At 40.0% G+C, this 17,628-nt stretch overlaps 1 protein-coding gene across 1 annotated transcript; it reads right to left on the bottom strand.

Moving 5' to 3' along the window:
* Positions 1 to 15,572: 15,572 nt before the first annotated feature.
* On the bottom strand, positions 15,573 to 17,219 carry LOC109445256 (tubulin alpha-1B chain-like). Its single transcript, XM_088793478.1, has one exon. It carries the CDS (start codon positions 17,124 to 17,126, stop codon positions 15,771 to 15,773), a length of 1,356 nt encoding a protein of 451 aa, XP_088649604.1. The 5' UTR covers positions 17,127 to 17,219; the 3' UTR covers positions 15,573 to 15,770.
* Positions 17,220 to 17,628: the final 409 nt, after the last annotated feature.

Here is a 17,628-nt window from a genome sequence, read left to right as displayed (position 1 = left end):
AATTGGTCCTACAGAGAATTGGTCGTACATCACCCAGGCCCAGGTTGCCTGACTGAGAGTTGGAGTGATCTTAAAAATGATTTTAAAGATGCAGCTATGGCATCAGCTCAGAATGACTCCCAATGAGTTCAGGCCTCTGTCTTTCAGGATGTTATACCTTCAACCAGTGGGCTTTCTAGGCTTCTGTGCGCTCCAAAAGTAGAACACAGAGGCCCAGAAACCAAGGAGTGGAAATAGAAGTGGCACTGCTCACTGTCATTCTTAGTTACTCAGTTGGAGAATTTATCCTTCTTGTCTCCATAAGTATCGGTTCTGTGAGTCTATATACCCTGGTTGCCAGAGGGGAAATGTTTCCATCATGGAACGTCTTACAAGTCCAACAAATTTAAAGCTATAGCTGCCACATGGTCATTTAAGGTTTTTCTTGACAGTAGAATAAAAAACAAAGAAAAGGTACCACATTGACAGAGGCAACAGACCCTGTTCATCACGAGGAGCTAGAGCTGATGCTATAGAATGGGGCAAGAGGAATCTCTCTGGAACAGAGAGGATCCACTGGGGCAAGTCCTGGGCTTGCATGCCCAGTTTTAACTCTAAATGGGCAATTGCAGAAAAAAATGGCCTAATAAGGGTCTGATAACCAGACTCCTCAAGGGCTCAGACTTCTCAAGGAGCTCAGACTCCTCAAGGACAAGGGTCTAGGTCACCTCATAAGGTAGTCCATCGACACCAGAATAAATTCTTGCTAATGAGAGAAACTAAATTGGGTAGAAAAGGGGAATAATGAATATCACTTATGACCTCAAGACTGACTGCAGTAATGGGGACTTTAACCGATCTCACCAATACTCCTTTGGTAAGTTTACCCCCGAGAAATGTGGTCAACCACCATTTTGAAGTAACCTGACAGAACAGAGTAAACTTAAAGTGAGACTCAAGTAGATCTCAGTGTTAGAATGAGTGGACAGAAGTGACCACTGTTGGCACTAAACTGGGATCCCTTACAATTCCTTAATTCTTTCTGTGAGCCCTCCCTTATTTTCCATGCTTTTTTGTTTTTAATGGCTTGTTCATGCAACTTTCTTCATACAACTGCCTGACAGCTACTGGGGCCTCTGCCCATACTTGCTGAGAGCTCAAAATAACTTGGAGTTTACATCCCCTGGAGACATCCTTTAACAAATGACCAACTAATGAGAGAACATGCAAGTCAAGCTTCCTTGCGTCAAGTTTCCACAGACTCTGATAAAATTTACCCTCCAGAGCTCCTCGTGTGATCAGGCTAGTAATATATCTGAGGTAGGCAGAATTCTAAGATGGCTGCCAATGACCCTCACCCTTGTATAATCACCTCCCTTTGAGTGTATCACAGGACCTGTGAATATGATGGATATTCCTCCTGTGATTATGTTGCATTATATGACAAAGGTGAAAGGATTCTGCAGTTGTAATTAAGATTCCTAGGGAGATCCAAGATGTTGGAGTAGATAAATGCTGTGCCTGCTTCCTTCCATGAACAAATTAAAATTACAACTGAATTATAGAATAATCAACCTGGAGAACTATCTGAAGTCTGGCTGAACAGGAGTTTTATAACTAGAGATATAAAGAAGAAGTTGTATTGAGACTGGTAGGAGGGCCAGAGACACAGAACTGGCTAACCCCAAACCTCTGTGTGGTGGTGGAGAACTGAGAGGGATTTCTTAGCCATGGAGGTTCTCCCAAGAGGAGTGAGGGACCCCAGCCCCACACTGGCATCCTTAGCCCAGTGTACTAGTGCCGGGAATAGGAGTCCCCACAACATCTGGCCGTGAAAAACAGTGGGAATACTGACCATCCGGGTGGGATGGAACATGGCAGAAAACTGAGAGGTACTCTTAAAGGGCCTGCATTCAGACTCTCTCACTCTCAGGCACTCACCTTGAGCTCCAGCGGAGGGACAGTAACTCGAGGGGTGTCAGAGACATACAGGGGGCAGACTGAGTTGTGTGGCTTTGAGACGAGGGCTGAAGGACAGTCAGCATTTTCCCTGTGAGTGGTCCTACTCTCGTGCAGCCAATAGGCTGGTGCCATCTTTCCTGTGTTGGGCATTCCCCCTATGCTTACAGTCAAATCTGAATCTAATTGGTCTGGTGAGCTCCTCAGATCTGCCCTGCTGACTCACTGGGGTCCTGTCCCACCCAACTCCCCCAATGCTGGAGGCACGTTCTCTAAGAGCAGCCAGTCCTGCATGCATTACACTCTTTCTTAGAAAGCTATCAGAGTCCAACAGACCCAAGGTGGGTGGTTACTAGCCCGGTGTGCTCCGAGACTTTTGCTGAGTAGCTTCAGGCTTAGCATTGGCACCAAACCAGAATTTATGTTAACCTGGTAACCACAACTCTTCCCACGCCAGTGACTTCCTGAGACCTTGTGTCACCCAACTTGCATACTGCACAAGGTGTTATCAGTGGTTGAACTTTAAGGAAGCTGGCAGGTGGAAGCAGGCTTTGGGGTGTCCTGGCATTTTAGCAGGGCTACCCCAGACGTGGTACTTGAGGCAGACATACTTGGTTTGCAGTGTGGCCTCTCCCATGTGCCTCTAGGGATAGTACAGGCAGCAAACACCTGTAAATCACATTGTACCCCTTACCAGGTAATTTCTGGATGGTCACAGGCAGTGGGTGACCTGGGTCTGCACTGGAGAGCGTCAGAAGAGGCCCCAGAACCAACAAACTTGGAGGTTGGCTTCAGACCACAGCAGAGCACTGTCCAATTAGCCCCACAAGCAGCACACTCTAAGGGCCATCTCAACAGGCACCAGAGCCCACTGGAGCACATCCCACTCAGTGGGGTAAGCCACCACACAGCAGCCTGTAAACTGTGGACATGGCCAAAACCCACAGCCAATTAGACTTAGAGTCAATCCCACCCACTGACGTGCCAATAGTAACCAAGGCTCACCTATAACAGGAGGGCACACACAACCCACACAAGGGACACTCCTGCAGCACATGATGCAGGTGACCAGAAAGATTGGGCCCCACAGGGCACCTACTACACAAGGCCACCTGATGAAGACTGGGGGATGTAGTAGATCTACCTAATACATAGAAACAAACAGCGAGACAGCCAAAATGCGGAAATAAAGAAATACAACCCAAATAAAAGACCAGCAGAAAACTCCAGAAAAAAGAAATAAACAAAATGGAGGCAAGCAACCCACCAGATAGAGTCCAAAAATGCTTATAAGAATGCTCGAGGAGCTTAGTGAGAACTTCAACAAAGAGATAGGAAGCATAAAAAGTACATAGAAACCACAAAAAATGTACCAGTCAGAAGTGAAGAATACAACAACTGAAATGAAGAATGTACTAGAAGAAATCACCAGCAGACTAGATGAAGCAGAGGGTCGAATCAGCAATTTGCAAGACAAGGTAGCAGAAAACACCCAACCAGAACAGCAAAAAGAAAAAAGAATCCAAAAAAATGAGGATAGTTTAAGAGATCTCTGGGACAACATCAAGCATAACAACATTCACACCATCCCAATATCATTGGTATCATTCACACTGATACCAATAGTATCAGAAGGAGAAGAGAGAAAGCAAGGAATTGTGAACTTATTTGAAGAAATATTAACTGAAAACTTTCCTAACCTGGTGAAGAAAATAGACATATGACTCCAGGAAGTGCAGAGTCTCAAACAACATCAAACAGGCCCATACCAAGACAAATTATAATTAGAATATGGGCAACTGGATGGCTCAGTTGGTTAGAGTGCAAGCTCTTAACAACAAGGTTGCTGGTTCGATTCCCACGTGGACCAGTGAGCTGTGCTCTCCACAACTAGATTGAAAACAACAACTTGACATGGAGCTGATGGGGTCATCTCCTGGACAAACACACTGTTCCCCAATATTCCCCAATAAAATAATAATAATAATAATAATAATAATAATAATAATAATAATAATTAGAATGGCAAAGGTTAATGACAAAGAGAGAATCTTAAAAGCATCAAGAGAAAGGCAACTATAAGGGAGTTCCCATAAGATTGTCAGCTAATTTCTCAACCGACACTTTGCAGGCCAGAAGGGATTGGCATAAAATACTCAACGTGATGAAAAGTAAGGACTTGCAACCAAGATTACTCTACCCAGCAAAGCCATCATTTAGAATCGAAGGACAGATAACGAGCTTCCCAAACAAGAAAAAGCTAAAGGAGTTCATCATCACCAAATCAGTATTACAAGCAATGTTAGAGGGACTTCTTTAAGATGAAAAAAAATCAAAATTATGAATAATAAAATGGCAATAGCTACATATCTTTCAACAATTACTTTCAATGTAAATGGATTAAATGCTCCAATCCAAAGACATAGGAAGGCTGAATGGATAAGAAAATAAAATAGTCGCATATGCTGCCTACAAGAGATTCACTTCAGATTGAAAGACACACACAGATGGGAAGTAAAGGAATGGAAAAAGATATTTCATGAAAATGGAAATTTAAAAAAAAACCTTGGGTAGCAATACTTATACCAGGCAAAATAGACATTAAAACAAAGGCTATAACAAGAGACAAAGAACCCAGTAAGTCCACTTCAGGATATTTATCTGAAGAAACCCAAACACTACTTTGAGGGGACATGTGCATCCATATGTTCATTATATCATTGTTTACAATGGCCAAGATGTGGAGGCAGCCTGGATGTCCACTAGTGGAAGAACGGGTAAAGAGTAGGTGGTACATATATACAATGGAATATTGCTTAGTCGGGAAAGGGAATGGGTTTTTGTCACCTGCAGTGGCATGGATGGGCCTGGAGGGAATTGTGCCGAGTGGAGTGTCAGACAGAGAAAGGCAGATGCAACGAGATTTTGCTTATATGTGGAACCTACAGAACAAAATAAACAAAACAAAAACAAACCCATATTAGGTTGGTGCAAAAGTAATTGCGGTTTGCAATTATTTTCAACCTTTTAAACCTCAATTACTTTTGTACTAACCTAATAGATACAGAAAACATTTTGATGGTTCCCAGATGGGAGGGGGGTTGGAGATAAGTGAAAAAGGGAAACGGATTAAGAAGTACAAATTGGTTGTAACACAGTAATGATAGTGATGTAGTGTGTAGCATAAGGAATATTGTCAATAATATTTTAATAACTACATATGGTGTCATATTAATACCAGAATTGTTGGGGTGATAAAGAGAAGGTTGGGGGGCAGGGTGTAAAAGGTGAAGGGAGTAAGAAACTAACAAACTGCTAGTTACAAAATAGTCATGGGGATGTAAAGTAAAGGATAGGGAACATAGTAATATGGTAATAACTACGAGGGCTGTCAATTAAGTTTGTGAACATGTTGCAATGATGTTACTAACCTTTTTTAAAATCAGAGGAATTACTCATTATGAATTTGTACCAACTGGAGAAACAGTTAACCAAGTTTACTATTTGGCAGTGCTGAAAAGGCTGCATGAAAATGTTAGATGACCTGAACTTTTCACCAACAATTCATGGCTCTTGCATCACAATGTGCCAGCTCACATGACACTATCTGTGAGGGAGTTTTTAGCCAGTAAACAAATAACTGTATTGCAACACCCTCCCTACTCACCTGATCTGCTCCCCAATGACTTCTTTCTTTACCCAAAGATAAAGGAAATACTGAAAGGAAGACATTTTGATGACATTCAGTACACCAAGAGTAATATGATGACAGCTTTGATGGCCATTCCAGAAAGAGTTTCAAAATTGCTTTGAAGGGTGGACTAGGCACTGGCATCAGTGCATAGCTTCCCAAGGGGAGTACTTCGAAGGTGACTATAGTGATATTCAGCAATGAGATATGTATTACTTTTTCTAGGATGAGTTTGTGAACTTAATTGTCCGACCTCTTATGTATCGTGCCAGGTGAGTACTAGTCAGGTGGATCATTTCTTAACTTATAGAAATGTCTAATCATTATGCTATACACCTAAAGTTAATATAATATTGAATATCAACTGTAATTGGAAAATTAAAAAGAGGGGAAAGGTGAAGGGGAATAAGAGGATCAAATCTCCAGATATAAAACAAGCAAGTCATGTGGATGTATTATACAGCATGGGAATTATAATCAATAATATTGTGATAGCGTGGTAAGGTGTCAGACGTTTGCTGGATTTATCATGGTGATCACTTCTTTAGGTATATAGATGTTGAATAACTATGGTGTACACCTGAAACTAATATAATGCTGTATATTAAGTATATTTCAATAAAAAATATTTTTTTATATATTTACAGTGATGTTTTTTATTTTATCACCCTTTTTTTTTTTTTTTAAGATTTTATTGGGGAAGGAGAATGGAACTTTATTGGGGAACAGTGTGCACTTCCAGGCCCTTTTTTCCCCAAGTCAAGTTGTTGTCCTTTCAATGCTAGCTGTGGGGGGCACCATCCAGCCTCAAGTTGTTGTCCTTTCAGTCTTAGTTGTGGAGGGCGCAGCTCAGCTCCAGGTCCAGTTGCTGTTTTCTAGTTGCAGGGGACAGAGCCCACCATCCCTTGTGGGACTCGAGGGATCAAACCGGCAACCTGTGGTTGAGAGCCCACCGGCCCATGTGGGAACCGAACCGGCTGCCTTCGAGGTTAGGAGCATGGAGCTCCAACCGCCTGAGCCACCAGGCCAGCCAATAAAAAATATTTTTAAAAATCCATAATCAATTGACTTTGAATGAATAAAAAAGATTACCTGAGGCGGGCCTGACCTAATCAGGTAAGCCTTTTAAAGAGAGTTTAGGCCTTTCCTGAGAAAGGGAGCCCAGTGAGGAAGTGACTGTAGTGGTCCATGTGGGAGGTGATGGCAGCTGGACCCTGGAGAAGGGGTTGCAGATAGACTTTGGAGTCAGAGCTGACCAGCTTACTGATGGCTTAGGTAGGAATTCTCTCAAGCATCCCTCATAGATCTTCAGACAACTCCAATTCAACTAATACTTAAGTGACAGAGAATTCATTTTTGAACAGCTTGAATTGACAGAACCTTCTGTTCTGTGGTGAGCTAAGTCAGCCTCATTTGACTCTGCCATTTGGTCCCAGCACCAATGTAGTGTAAGAACCTGACAGTTGGTCTTTTTTATTGCAAATGAAAGTACTTGACATTAAGTTTCTGATTGCTCATCAGAGAAATGCAAATAAAAACCACAATGAGATATCACCTCACCCCAGTTAGAATGGCTATCATCAACAAGACAAATAGTAACAAGTGTTGGAGAGGCTGTGGAGAAAAAGGAACCCTCATACACTGTTGGTGGGAACGCAGACTCATGCAGCCACTATGGGAGGCAGTGTGGAGGTTCCTCAAAACATTACGAATAAAATTACCATGTGACCCAGCAATCCCTCTCCTGGGCATCTACCCAAAAAATCTGAAAACATTTATCCATAAAGACAAGTGTGATCCAATGTTCATTGCAGCTTTATTTACGGTGGCCAAGACATGGAACCAACCAAAATGTCCTTCGATAGATGAATGGATAAAGAAATTGTGGTATATATACACAATGGAATACTATTCGGCGTTAAGAAAAGATGAAATAGGACCATTTGTGACAACATGGATGCATCTTGAGATTATTATGCTAAGTGAAATAAGTCAGACAGAAAAAGCAGAGAACCATATGATTTCACTGATATGTGGTATATAAACCAAAAACAGCAAAAGAACAAGACAAACAAATGAGAAACAAAAACTCATAGACACAGACAATAGTTTAGTGATTACCAGAGGGTGGGAGGAGGAGAGTGGTAGATGAGGGTAAAGGGGATCAAATATATGGTGATGGAAGGAGAACTGACTCTGGGTGGTGAACACACAATGGGATTTATCGATGATGTAATACAGAATTGTTCACCTGAAATCTATGTAACTTTACTGACAATTGTCACCCCAATAAACTTTTAAAAAGCAAAAAAAAAAGTTTCTGATTGCTGAGGGAACCACTTCAAAGCATCCACGTCAAAGACTGCTAGCTCAAATAAACACATTGCCAACTATGTGACTAGATAAAGAGCCAGGCCACCCCACACAGAAGTTTCTTCTTTTTTAGAGATCTCTGGTTGTCTTAGATGACTGCTTATTTTCCTCTTCCCACTCTTATGTTTTAAACACACCAATAAAGAGTGAACCCAGGAGAGCCTAGGCACCTACCCTCGAGCTAGTGCCATATACCCTCCAGTACCTGAGTGATAAACTTTCCAAAGTACTGATGGTTGTTGCTGAGGTGCATCTTGCAATCATCATAACCACAAAGGCTGGTCCAGCCAGGATGTCTGTGGAGGCTCACCTTGGCCCAGGTGAGTGCTTAGGGTATTTTGAACTGATCGGGTGAGGCCGGCACAGAATACCCAGTCTCTGAAAATGGCCCCCGGGAAGGCAGCCTTCTCTTGACTTGCCAAATGTCAGCCCTGCCCATTTTTCAATCTCATGAAAACCTAGTTTGGCAAGAAATAAGAAGCTCTCCCCAATAGTGAGTAGGGGTATAGACATAGAGATGCTCCTGACTTACAATGGTGCAAAAACAATATTCATTCAGTAGAAACCATACTTTGAATTTTGAATTTTCGTCTTTCCCAGGCTAGCAATATAGGGTATGATACTCTCTCATGATGCTAGACAGTGGCAGAGCTACAGCTCCCAGTCAGTTACATGGTCACAAGGGTAAACAACCAATACTCTACAGTCTAGCATTAAATGCATTTTCGACTAACAGCATATTCAAGTTACAATGGGTTTATCAGGACGTAACCTCATCACAAGTTGGGTGGCATCTGTAATTGATATACCAAAGGTGAAGGGAGCCCTGCTGGATGTCTGTGTGAGCACCGAGCCGCAACCTGCCTATAATATTCACACCCAACGAACAAACAGATACGCTCATGCATGCTCACCACTTCCAGGTATAGCCAGCTTGTCTGATATGTCTACTCAGGTTCTCTGCCCCCATGTAGCGTCCCTGTTGGATATAGAGCTGGGCCCTGAATCCCAGTTTGGTAGACTATAACCCAGGTGCCTTTCACCAAGTTTATTCCACCCACATCGCTCCGGGACTTTTGGTATTCCTTGCAATGACCCCACATGAGTTCTCCCTGACTTAGGGTCCTGGAAACCCACCTGATGCTGAGAATTACTGCCGTCCAGAAATCCTGCACACAGTGTTGTGCCCACTGCACTCAGAATCAAGTTTCCCTTCCTGGAGAGTCCTGCTGACCTAGAGTCATCTGAAGATTGCCACATGCCCATGGACTTGTTGATATGATGTACATATTTGTTTTCCAGGAGAAGCCACTGCCCCTGCTGGTTTCTCCCCAGCATTGCCACTTTCTGGCCCTGGCTTCCTGATCCCGCTGGTTAGAATGTTCCAGCATGTTATACAGCTCGGAGCGTGAATTGTGACATATGACTGAAAGAATGTTAGAACTCGGAGGAATCTTAAAGGTCTTCTTGTCCAGTGCTTCTTTAACTTTTCTCTGAATCACACCTCGGAGGGTAAAACACAAATAGCAATGGATACCTTCTCTTTATAGGCAAGAAAACAAACGTAGAGGCTACATGCTTTGCTAAAGGTCTTACAACAAATTATGATTAAGAAATATAATCACATAGTAAAACATATAGTATAGCATTTTATTTATCATTAAGAATCACATTCATTTGGATTTTTTTTTCTGTTAACTTGGATTTATTGCCAACCTATAAGAATTGTGAAGATTAGCGTGTGCACAATTAAAATTAACATAAAAAACATTACTGATCTATATCAGGGATCATGCTAGGTATGGAAAAATAATATTTAAGGCAATTTTTAAAAATAATTTGTTCCATCTCTGCTGAGATAAATTTGACATAGCACTGTGTAAGCTTAAAGCGTACACCGTGATGACTTGATACATGTATGTACCGGGAAATGTTTACCACAATAAGTTTAATACATCTTTTTTTACCTTCCATAATTACCATTTTGTTGTTGTTGTTATGGTGATATAAGACAGAATTCTTATGAGGTTTACAAAACATGAGTTTAACAATTCTGCTTGAATAGAAATGGTAACCTTGATAGGTTGATAAGAAGGGTCACCGTTTTTTCAAATGGATTCAGATGAATAAAGTTAATATAGAGAGTATAAAGAAGATAATGTATGAAAACTTTAATTATGTATGAAAACTTTAAAGTTAATATAAAGAGTATAAAGAAGAACGTATGAAAACTAAGGTAGTTTGGCAATTTGGTTCTAAATCAAAGTGTATTTTTCTTAACTAGTCTTTTCAAAAAACAAAATCACATTGTGCTACATTTTCCTCAGTTTTTTTATCTAAAGAGCAGAAGACTACATTTTAATAAAAGCTTAGTAATACAAAAATGATAAGAAATGATTGAGAGAGTACAAGATTGAGAACAAAAGATAGAGATGTGACTGGAAGGTTGAATAGAATTCTTTCCCAACAGGGGACCTTGATTGAATAAAAAGAGTATTAAAGAAAGATTCTAGGGCATTATATCGGTCTGTCTGGCTGCCATAACAGAATACCACAGACCTTAACAACAGATATTTATTTTTCACAGTTCTGGAGACCAAAAGTCCAAGATCAAGGTTTCACTCCTTAAATATATCATGAACAAAAGAGAGAGATAGATGAAATGAGAACTGCAGAATGCTGATAATTGTTAAAGCTGGATAATGGAAGTTCATTATTCTCTTTATTTTGGGGTTACAAACATTCTTCAATGTGAGTACAAAAAGATCTGACTTGTTTTTCATGATCATAAGAGTATTACAAAAATTAATGTATTATACTTTTCTATACCCCTACTAATAGGTGTTTAGTTTTTATCCCTTTTTTCCTCTTACAAATTACACTGTGATTATTCATTTACTCATTCATTAAATCAAAAATATTTATTGAGGGCTTCCAGTATGTTAGGCTCTGGGGTTTTCATTTATATTTTTCTATGTGTCTATAGGAATATTCTAGTCTTTTCTCAATGAAGTGGGAACTGCACTAACATTCAGTTTATATTTTGGTGCAGCAGTAAGGTCCAGTTATCATTAGAAATACCATATAATCCAGCAATCCCTCTTCTGGGTATATATCCAAAAGAATTGAAATCATGATCTCAAAGAGATATCTGCACACACATGTTCATAGTAGCATTATTCACAATAGCCAAGATATTGAAATAACCCAAATGTCCAGTGAAAGATGAATGGATAAAGAAAATGTGGCAAATACACACAATGGAATAGTACTCAGTCTTAAATAAAAAAAAAAGGGGAAATCCTACTATTTGTGACAACATGGATGGACCTAGAGGATATTATGCTAAGTGAAATAAGTCAGTCACAGGATAAATACTTACATGATTCCACTTACATAAAATACGTAAAATAGCCAAGCTTATAGAAGTAGAAAATTGAATGGTGGTTGCCAGGGGCTGGATGGAAGTGGAAATGGGGAATTGTTGTTCAATAGATATAAAGTTACAGTTACATAAGATAAATAAGCTCTAGAGATCTTCTGAACAACATAATGTCTATAGTTAACAATGTGGTATTGCACACGTAAAATTTTGTTAAGAAGATAAGATATCATGTAAGTGTTCTTACCTCAAAACAAACAAACAAAGGGGCACAAAGAAACTTTTGGAGTGATGAATATGTTTATTACTTTCATTGTGGCGATGTTATCACAGGTGCTTGCATATGTCCAAACTCGTCAAATTGTGTATATTAAATATGTGTAGTTTTTAATATACCAATACTTCAATAAAGCTGAAAAAAGATAGTTATCAGTTCTATGATCAAATTATTTCAATGTGCGAAGTGAACACTTAATAATTTTAATAGAAATAATGTTCTAAATGCTATTCAGCCAGAGAAAAGAGGGAAATTCTGCCATTTGCGTCAACATGAATGGAAGTTGAGGGCATTATGCGAAGTGAATTAAGTCAGACAGAGAAAGACAAATACTGTATGCTCTCACTTACATGTGGAACCTTAAAAGAAAAATTCATAGAAAAAGAGATCAAATTTGTGGTTACCAGAGGCAGGGGTTGGGGGTGGAAGAGGTGGATGAAGGTGGTCAAAAGGTACAAATTTCCAGATGTAAGAGAAATGAGTACCAGGGACATAATGTACAATGTGATGACTATAGTTAACACCTCTGCATAGTATATTTAAGAAAGTAAATCTTAAGAGTTCTCACCACAAGGAAAACGGACATTTTTTTCTTTCCTTTTTTTGTATATATATATGAGATGAGGATGATCTTACTGTGGTAATCATTTTACAATATCTGTAAGTCATTATTCTGTACACCTGAAACTTACACAGTGTTGCATGTCAATTATATCTCAATAAAACTGGGAGGGGGGAAGAAATAATATTCCATTGTATAGGAGCACCATTTATAGAGGGAGACTTATAATGAGATAATTGAGTTTTCCATATGTTATGTCAAATTAAGCCTAATGGCTCTCCTTCCTGCCACCAACTCCCTACCCTAATCCAGGAGATACTTCATCATTAGGGTCAGTTCTAATCTTTGGAAGATGGCATGGAAGGAATTCTAACTTGATATCATCACATCTACTATTTCATACATCTGATACTTTACCTGAGTTATAGTGACTAGCATTCTTTGATCTTGTTACATGTTTCTAATTCTAATCTTCGTCACCTTTCCAGGTCAGCAGTCTTTTCAAGATTGGAAACTTGAATTCTTCTCAATTGTTGATTCCAATGGTTGATTTCTCTGGCTGCCTGTTTGAATTTCTGATTTCCATTACCTCCAGAATTCACCTTTATTTATTCCACAAGCCTCTTAAAACACTTGCTACCCTGTTTTTGGACTACCTTGAGATCAATCTTGTTGGATTTTCCAAATCTTCTAAAATCTTTATTCTGCCTGTTGGTCTGGACTTCTTCCCAACCTCCCAATAGATGTGCTGCATCTGTTATTGCACAGCCCATTCTACCTCGCAGGTCTTGTTCTAGGTCCATATAACCTGCTATCAAGTTGTAGTTGGACCCATAATAAAGCTCTTCAAATGCTCAAAAGACTATTCTCCACATACCTCAGAAAACTTCACACATTTCTGGAAATAGAAATAAAGTATAAAAGAAGAGTCATTCTAAAAAGAGAGAAACCAGTAAGTAAGAATCAAATTATAGTAATTTAGATGAGACTGGGAAAGACCTGATCTACGAATAGAGATAATGACTAGTATCAGTGATTTCATGGATGGCTGACGGTGAGTTTTTTGGAATAAATGAAATTGTATACAAATTAAGTGATCATATTGTCAATAAATAATAAATTCTACAAAGTAGAAATCTCTGATGAAAATTTAGAAAAACACACAAAGCTACCAATATAAAGATAACTTTTCAAAAAAGTGATTGCCTGGAAATATTAAATGACACCTCTAAATAACTCTTAGGTAAAGGAGAAATTACAACTGAAATTACACAATAAAACCAAAAAAAAAACAACACACCTGAAGTTACAGATTATTTGGGATATAGCAACAATATCACATTACTTATCAAGACTTCTGGAATACAGCTAAAACCATATTCAGAGAAAAATGTTATAAGTATATTAATAAACAAGAAATATTGATCAATTATGCATTTATCTCAAGAAACAAAAAAATCAAAAGTAAGTAAAATAAAGGAAAGTCCTAAGTATTACACTAAAATCAGAAGCCATAATGAAAAATGTTGACAGGTTTCATTACAAAACTTATTTTTAAACTTCTAAAGCAAAATGTGCCATAAATAAAAATAAAATACAAATGCCAAATTGGGAAAAATACATACAACATATGGCATAATTATAACTGATGCACTTAGTATGTACAAATACATTTTAAATCAATAAAAAGCAACAAAAATACTTCAATAGAACAATAAATGGAGATTTAATAGAAAATTCACAGAAACAGAAACTAAGAAGATATTAAGATGAAAAGGTACTAATACACTGACAAGGAAATGTAAACCAAAATAAAAAAACATTTTAAATCTATAAAGATAAGAAAAATTTGAAGGAGAGATTTCCCCCGAGCTGGCATGGGAATGGGGAAATTGGCACTCTTGTCTACTGTTGATAGAAGCGTAAACTGGTGCAGATTTTATTTTGGAAGGTTGATTTTGACAATATGTTTTGCAATTTAAAATTTGCGCATTAACTTGTTCAAGCTAGTGGCCTAAACAAACATGTTTATCTCTCATACCTGCCAAGATCTCACTGAAGTGAAAAAAAAAAAGTACATAAAAGGAAGTTCTTTGTCTGATGGAATAACCATAAATAAGAAACCTGCCGCCCAAAATAGAGGCCTGATACACAGCTGTGCAGCCCTCTCTCCTATTGGTTTCTAGGAGGAACTCCAAGTTCATACTGAGTTGGAATTGGAGTGAGTCATAAAATAAGATAATTGTACTGTTTGTATACGGAATACCTAGTTGAGGCATTTGCACCCAAGTTAGATAAGATGAGAACACATTTCTAAATAACTGAGAAGAATGTGAGGGAGAACACTGGAGTCAAAGAGAAGTAGAGTAAAACCCAATGCAGCTTTGCAACTCCACAGCAGACACAAAGCGATAAAAAAGTGAAGCAACACTCAGTGTTGAAATACACTATAGCACTCTGGCATTAAGTCTATCTTATTGCAGCAAATAAGGGGCCTGAGCTTAGCTGGGCTTTTCCCACCTATATAATCTGCACTCACTCTGAAAGGAATCCTGTCTGTCAGCACATGCTTACCCAGTCTTCCACAGAGAGCTCTCTGTCAGCACATGCCTACCCAGTCTTTCCAAAGAGACCTGTCTCTCCCCCTATTCATGGGAAAAACTATCATAGAACAGGCTTTTAGAGTTGCAGAGGTACCCTGGGTTACCTGAGTCAGCTTGTATGCTGTACAATCTAGACTGTCATTGAAAAATATGCATGAGCAACTTAGAATCCCCAGATAGTCAAAGCAAAACAAAACAAGAGCATGGAGAAAAACTTTACGATAAACAGGCAGAACAATTTAGTATAGAAGAAACAGATATTTCCGGAAGAGAAGAGACCTTCTTAAAACACTGCTAATTATTGTCCTCAGAGAGATCTGGAAACACAAAGTACCTGCAAAGGTATAAGCTGCCATGAAGTGTGTGTGTGTGTGGGGGGGGGGGGGGGGGTGCAGTTGAGAAAGGAAAGAGTTCTTGGAAATTAAAAATGTTTATCACACAAGGCTTATTTGAGAATTACAAGAATGATTTGACATTGGAAAAGTCTTCATAGTATACACTATGAGTATAGTAAAAGAAACATGTCTACCTCAATAGATGGGAAAATATTTAGATAAAATTCAAAACTATTTTCTCATAAAATAATTTGTTGAATTAAGAATACAAAGACGAGGTAAAACTCTAAGTTTTGATATGAGAAAATGTCCATGAGGCATTATTAAGTATGGTTACAAAACTGAATATAAATATAATCATGCAGATTAGGGTTTCTCACCTCAGCTCTGTTGACATTTTGGGCTTGATAATTCTTTTTTTTTTTTTTTTTTTTTTTCTCAATGCCTTTACTTTGAGACATGAGGGAAAAAATCTTGTAGATACACATTAAAAAGACACACATGATCACAGGTAAAAGCAAAGACAATCTATTGAGAAAGCTTTAACGCCTGTCAGTTTGAAGCTAAAGTTCCGAGTATGACATGTTGCAGGGATGCAAGGAATGGTAATTAGTATTCCTCTCCTTCTTCCTCACCCTCTCCTTCAACAGAATCCACACCAACCTCCTCATAATCCTTCTCAAGGGCAGCCATGTCCTCACGGGCCTCAGAAAACTCTCCTTCCTCCATACCCTCACCCACATACCAGTGAACAAAGGCACGCTTGGCATACATCAGGTCAAACTTGTGGTCCAGGCGGGCCCAGGCCTCAGCAATAGCTGTGGTGTTGCTCAGCATGCACACAGCTCGCTGTACTTTGGCCAGGTCTCCACCAGGCACCACAGTGGGAGGCTGGTAATTAATGCCAACTTTGAAGCCAGTGGGACACCAGTCCACAAACTGGATGCTGCGTTTGGTCTTGATGGTGGCAATGGTGGCATTGACATCTTTGGGAACCACGTCACCACGGTACAACAGGCAGCAAGCCATGTATTTACCGTGGCGAGGGTCACATTTCACCATCTGGTTGGCTGGCTCAAAGCACGCATTGGTGATCTCTGCTACAGAAAGCTGCTCGTGGTAGGCTTTCTCAGCAGAGATGACAGGGGCATATGTGGCCAGAGGGAAGTGGATGTGGGGATAGGGCACCAGGTTGGTCTGGAATTCAGTCAGGTCAACATTCAGGGCTCCATCAAATCTGAGGGAAGCAGTGATGGAGGACACAATCTGGCTAATAAGGCGGTTAAGGTTAGTGTAGGTTGGGCGCTCAATATCGAGGTTTCTACGACAGATGTCATAGATGGCCTCATTGTCAACCATGAAGGCACAATTAGAGTGCTCCAGGGTGGTGTGGGTGGTGAGGATGGAGTTGTAGGGCTCAACTACAGCTGTGGAAACCTGGGGGGCTGGGTAAATGGAGAACTCCAGTTTGGATTTCTTGCCATAATCGACAGAGAGACGTTCCATCAGCAGGGAGGTGAACCCAGAACCAGTTCCCCCGCCAAAGCTGTGGAAAACCAGGAAGCCCTGAAGACCTGTGCATTGGTCAGCCAGCTTCCGAATTCGGTCCAAGACGAGGTCAATGATCTCCTTGCCAATGGTGTAGTGCCCCCGGGCATAGTTATTGGCAGCATCTTCCTTGCCTGTGATGAGCTGCTCGGGGTGGAAGAGCTGGCGGTAGGTGCCAGTGCGAACTTCATCAATGACCGTGGGTTCCAGGTCTACAAACACTGCCCTGGGCACATGCTTGCCAGCGCCTGTCTCACTGAAGAAGGTGTTGAAAGAGTCATCTCCTCCTCCAATGGTCTTGTCACTTGGCATCTGGCCATCAGGCTGGATGCCATGTTCCAGGCAGTAGAGCTCCCAGCAGGCATTGCCGATCTGGACACCAGCCTGGCCAACGTGGATGGAGATGCACTCACGCATGTCTACGGGTTAGCAGGAGCAGGTAACAGGAGTAGACACCGGATACCGGTTACTGTCCCCGACAAGCTAAGAGTCGAGGTAAGTAACGCACTCTGGGCTTGATAATTCTTTGATGTAGGGGACTCACTGTCCTGTGCATTGTAGGATGTTTAGCACCATCTCTGGCCCCAACATGTTAGATGCCAGTAACATTCCCAATAGCAGGCATCTCTTTGCCCAGTTGTGACAACCAAAAATGTCTGCAGACATTGCCAGATGTCTCCTAGAGAGCAAAACTGCCCTGGATTAAGAACCACTAATATAGATATAGGGATTAGTATGGCTCTATGTAACCAAAGTCTTAACAATGATCTTCTCTGTGGTGTGGGATTACAGAGTTTGACCTTCCATATATTATTTGGATATATATATATATATATATATATATATATATATATATATATATCCAAATAAATTCAATAAATATATATTGAATATTGAATATATGTTTTGAATATATAAA

This window comes from Rhinolophus sinicus, chromosome 16 (genome assembly GCF_057876585.1).
Source record: "Rhinolophus sinicus isolate RSI-liver-muscle chromosome 16, RSI-T2T, whole genome shotgun sequence".
In the NCBI taxonomy this organism is placed as follows: domain Eukaryota; kingdom Metazoa; phylum Chordata; class Mammalia; order Chiroptera; family Rhinolophidae; genus Rhinolophus; species Rhinolophus sinicus.
The sequence above is the reverse complement of the archived record's forward strand: the minus strand, read 5'-3'. Positions and strand labels throughout refer to the sequence as shown.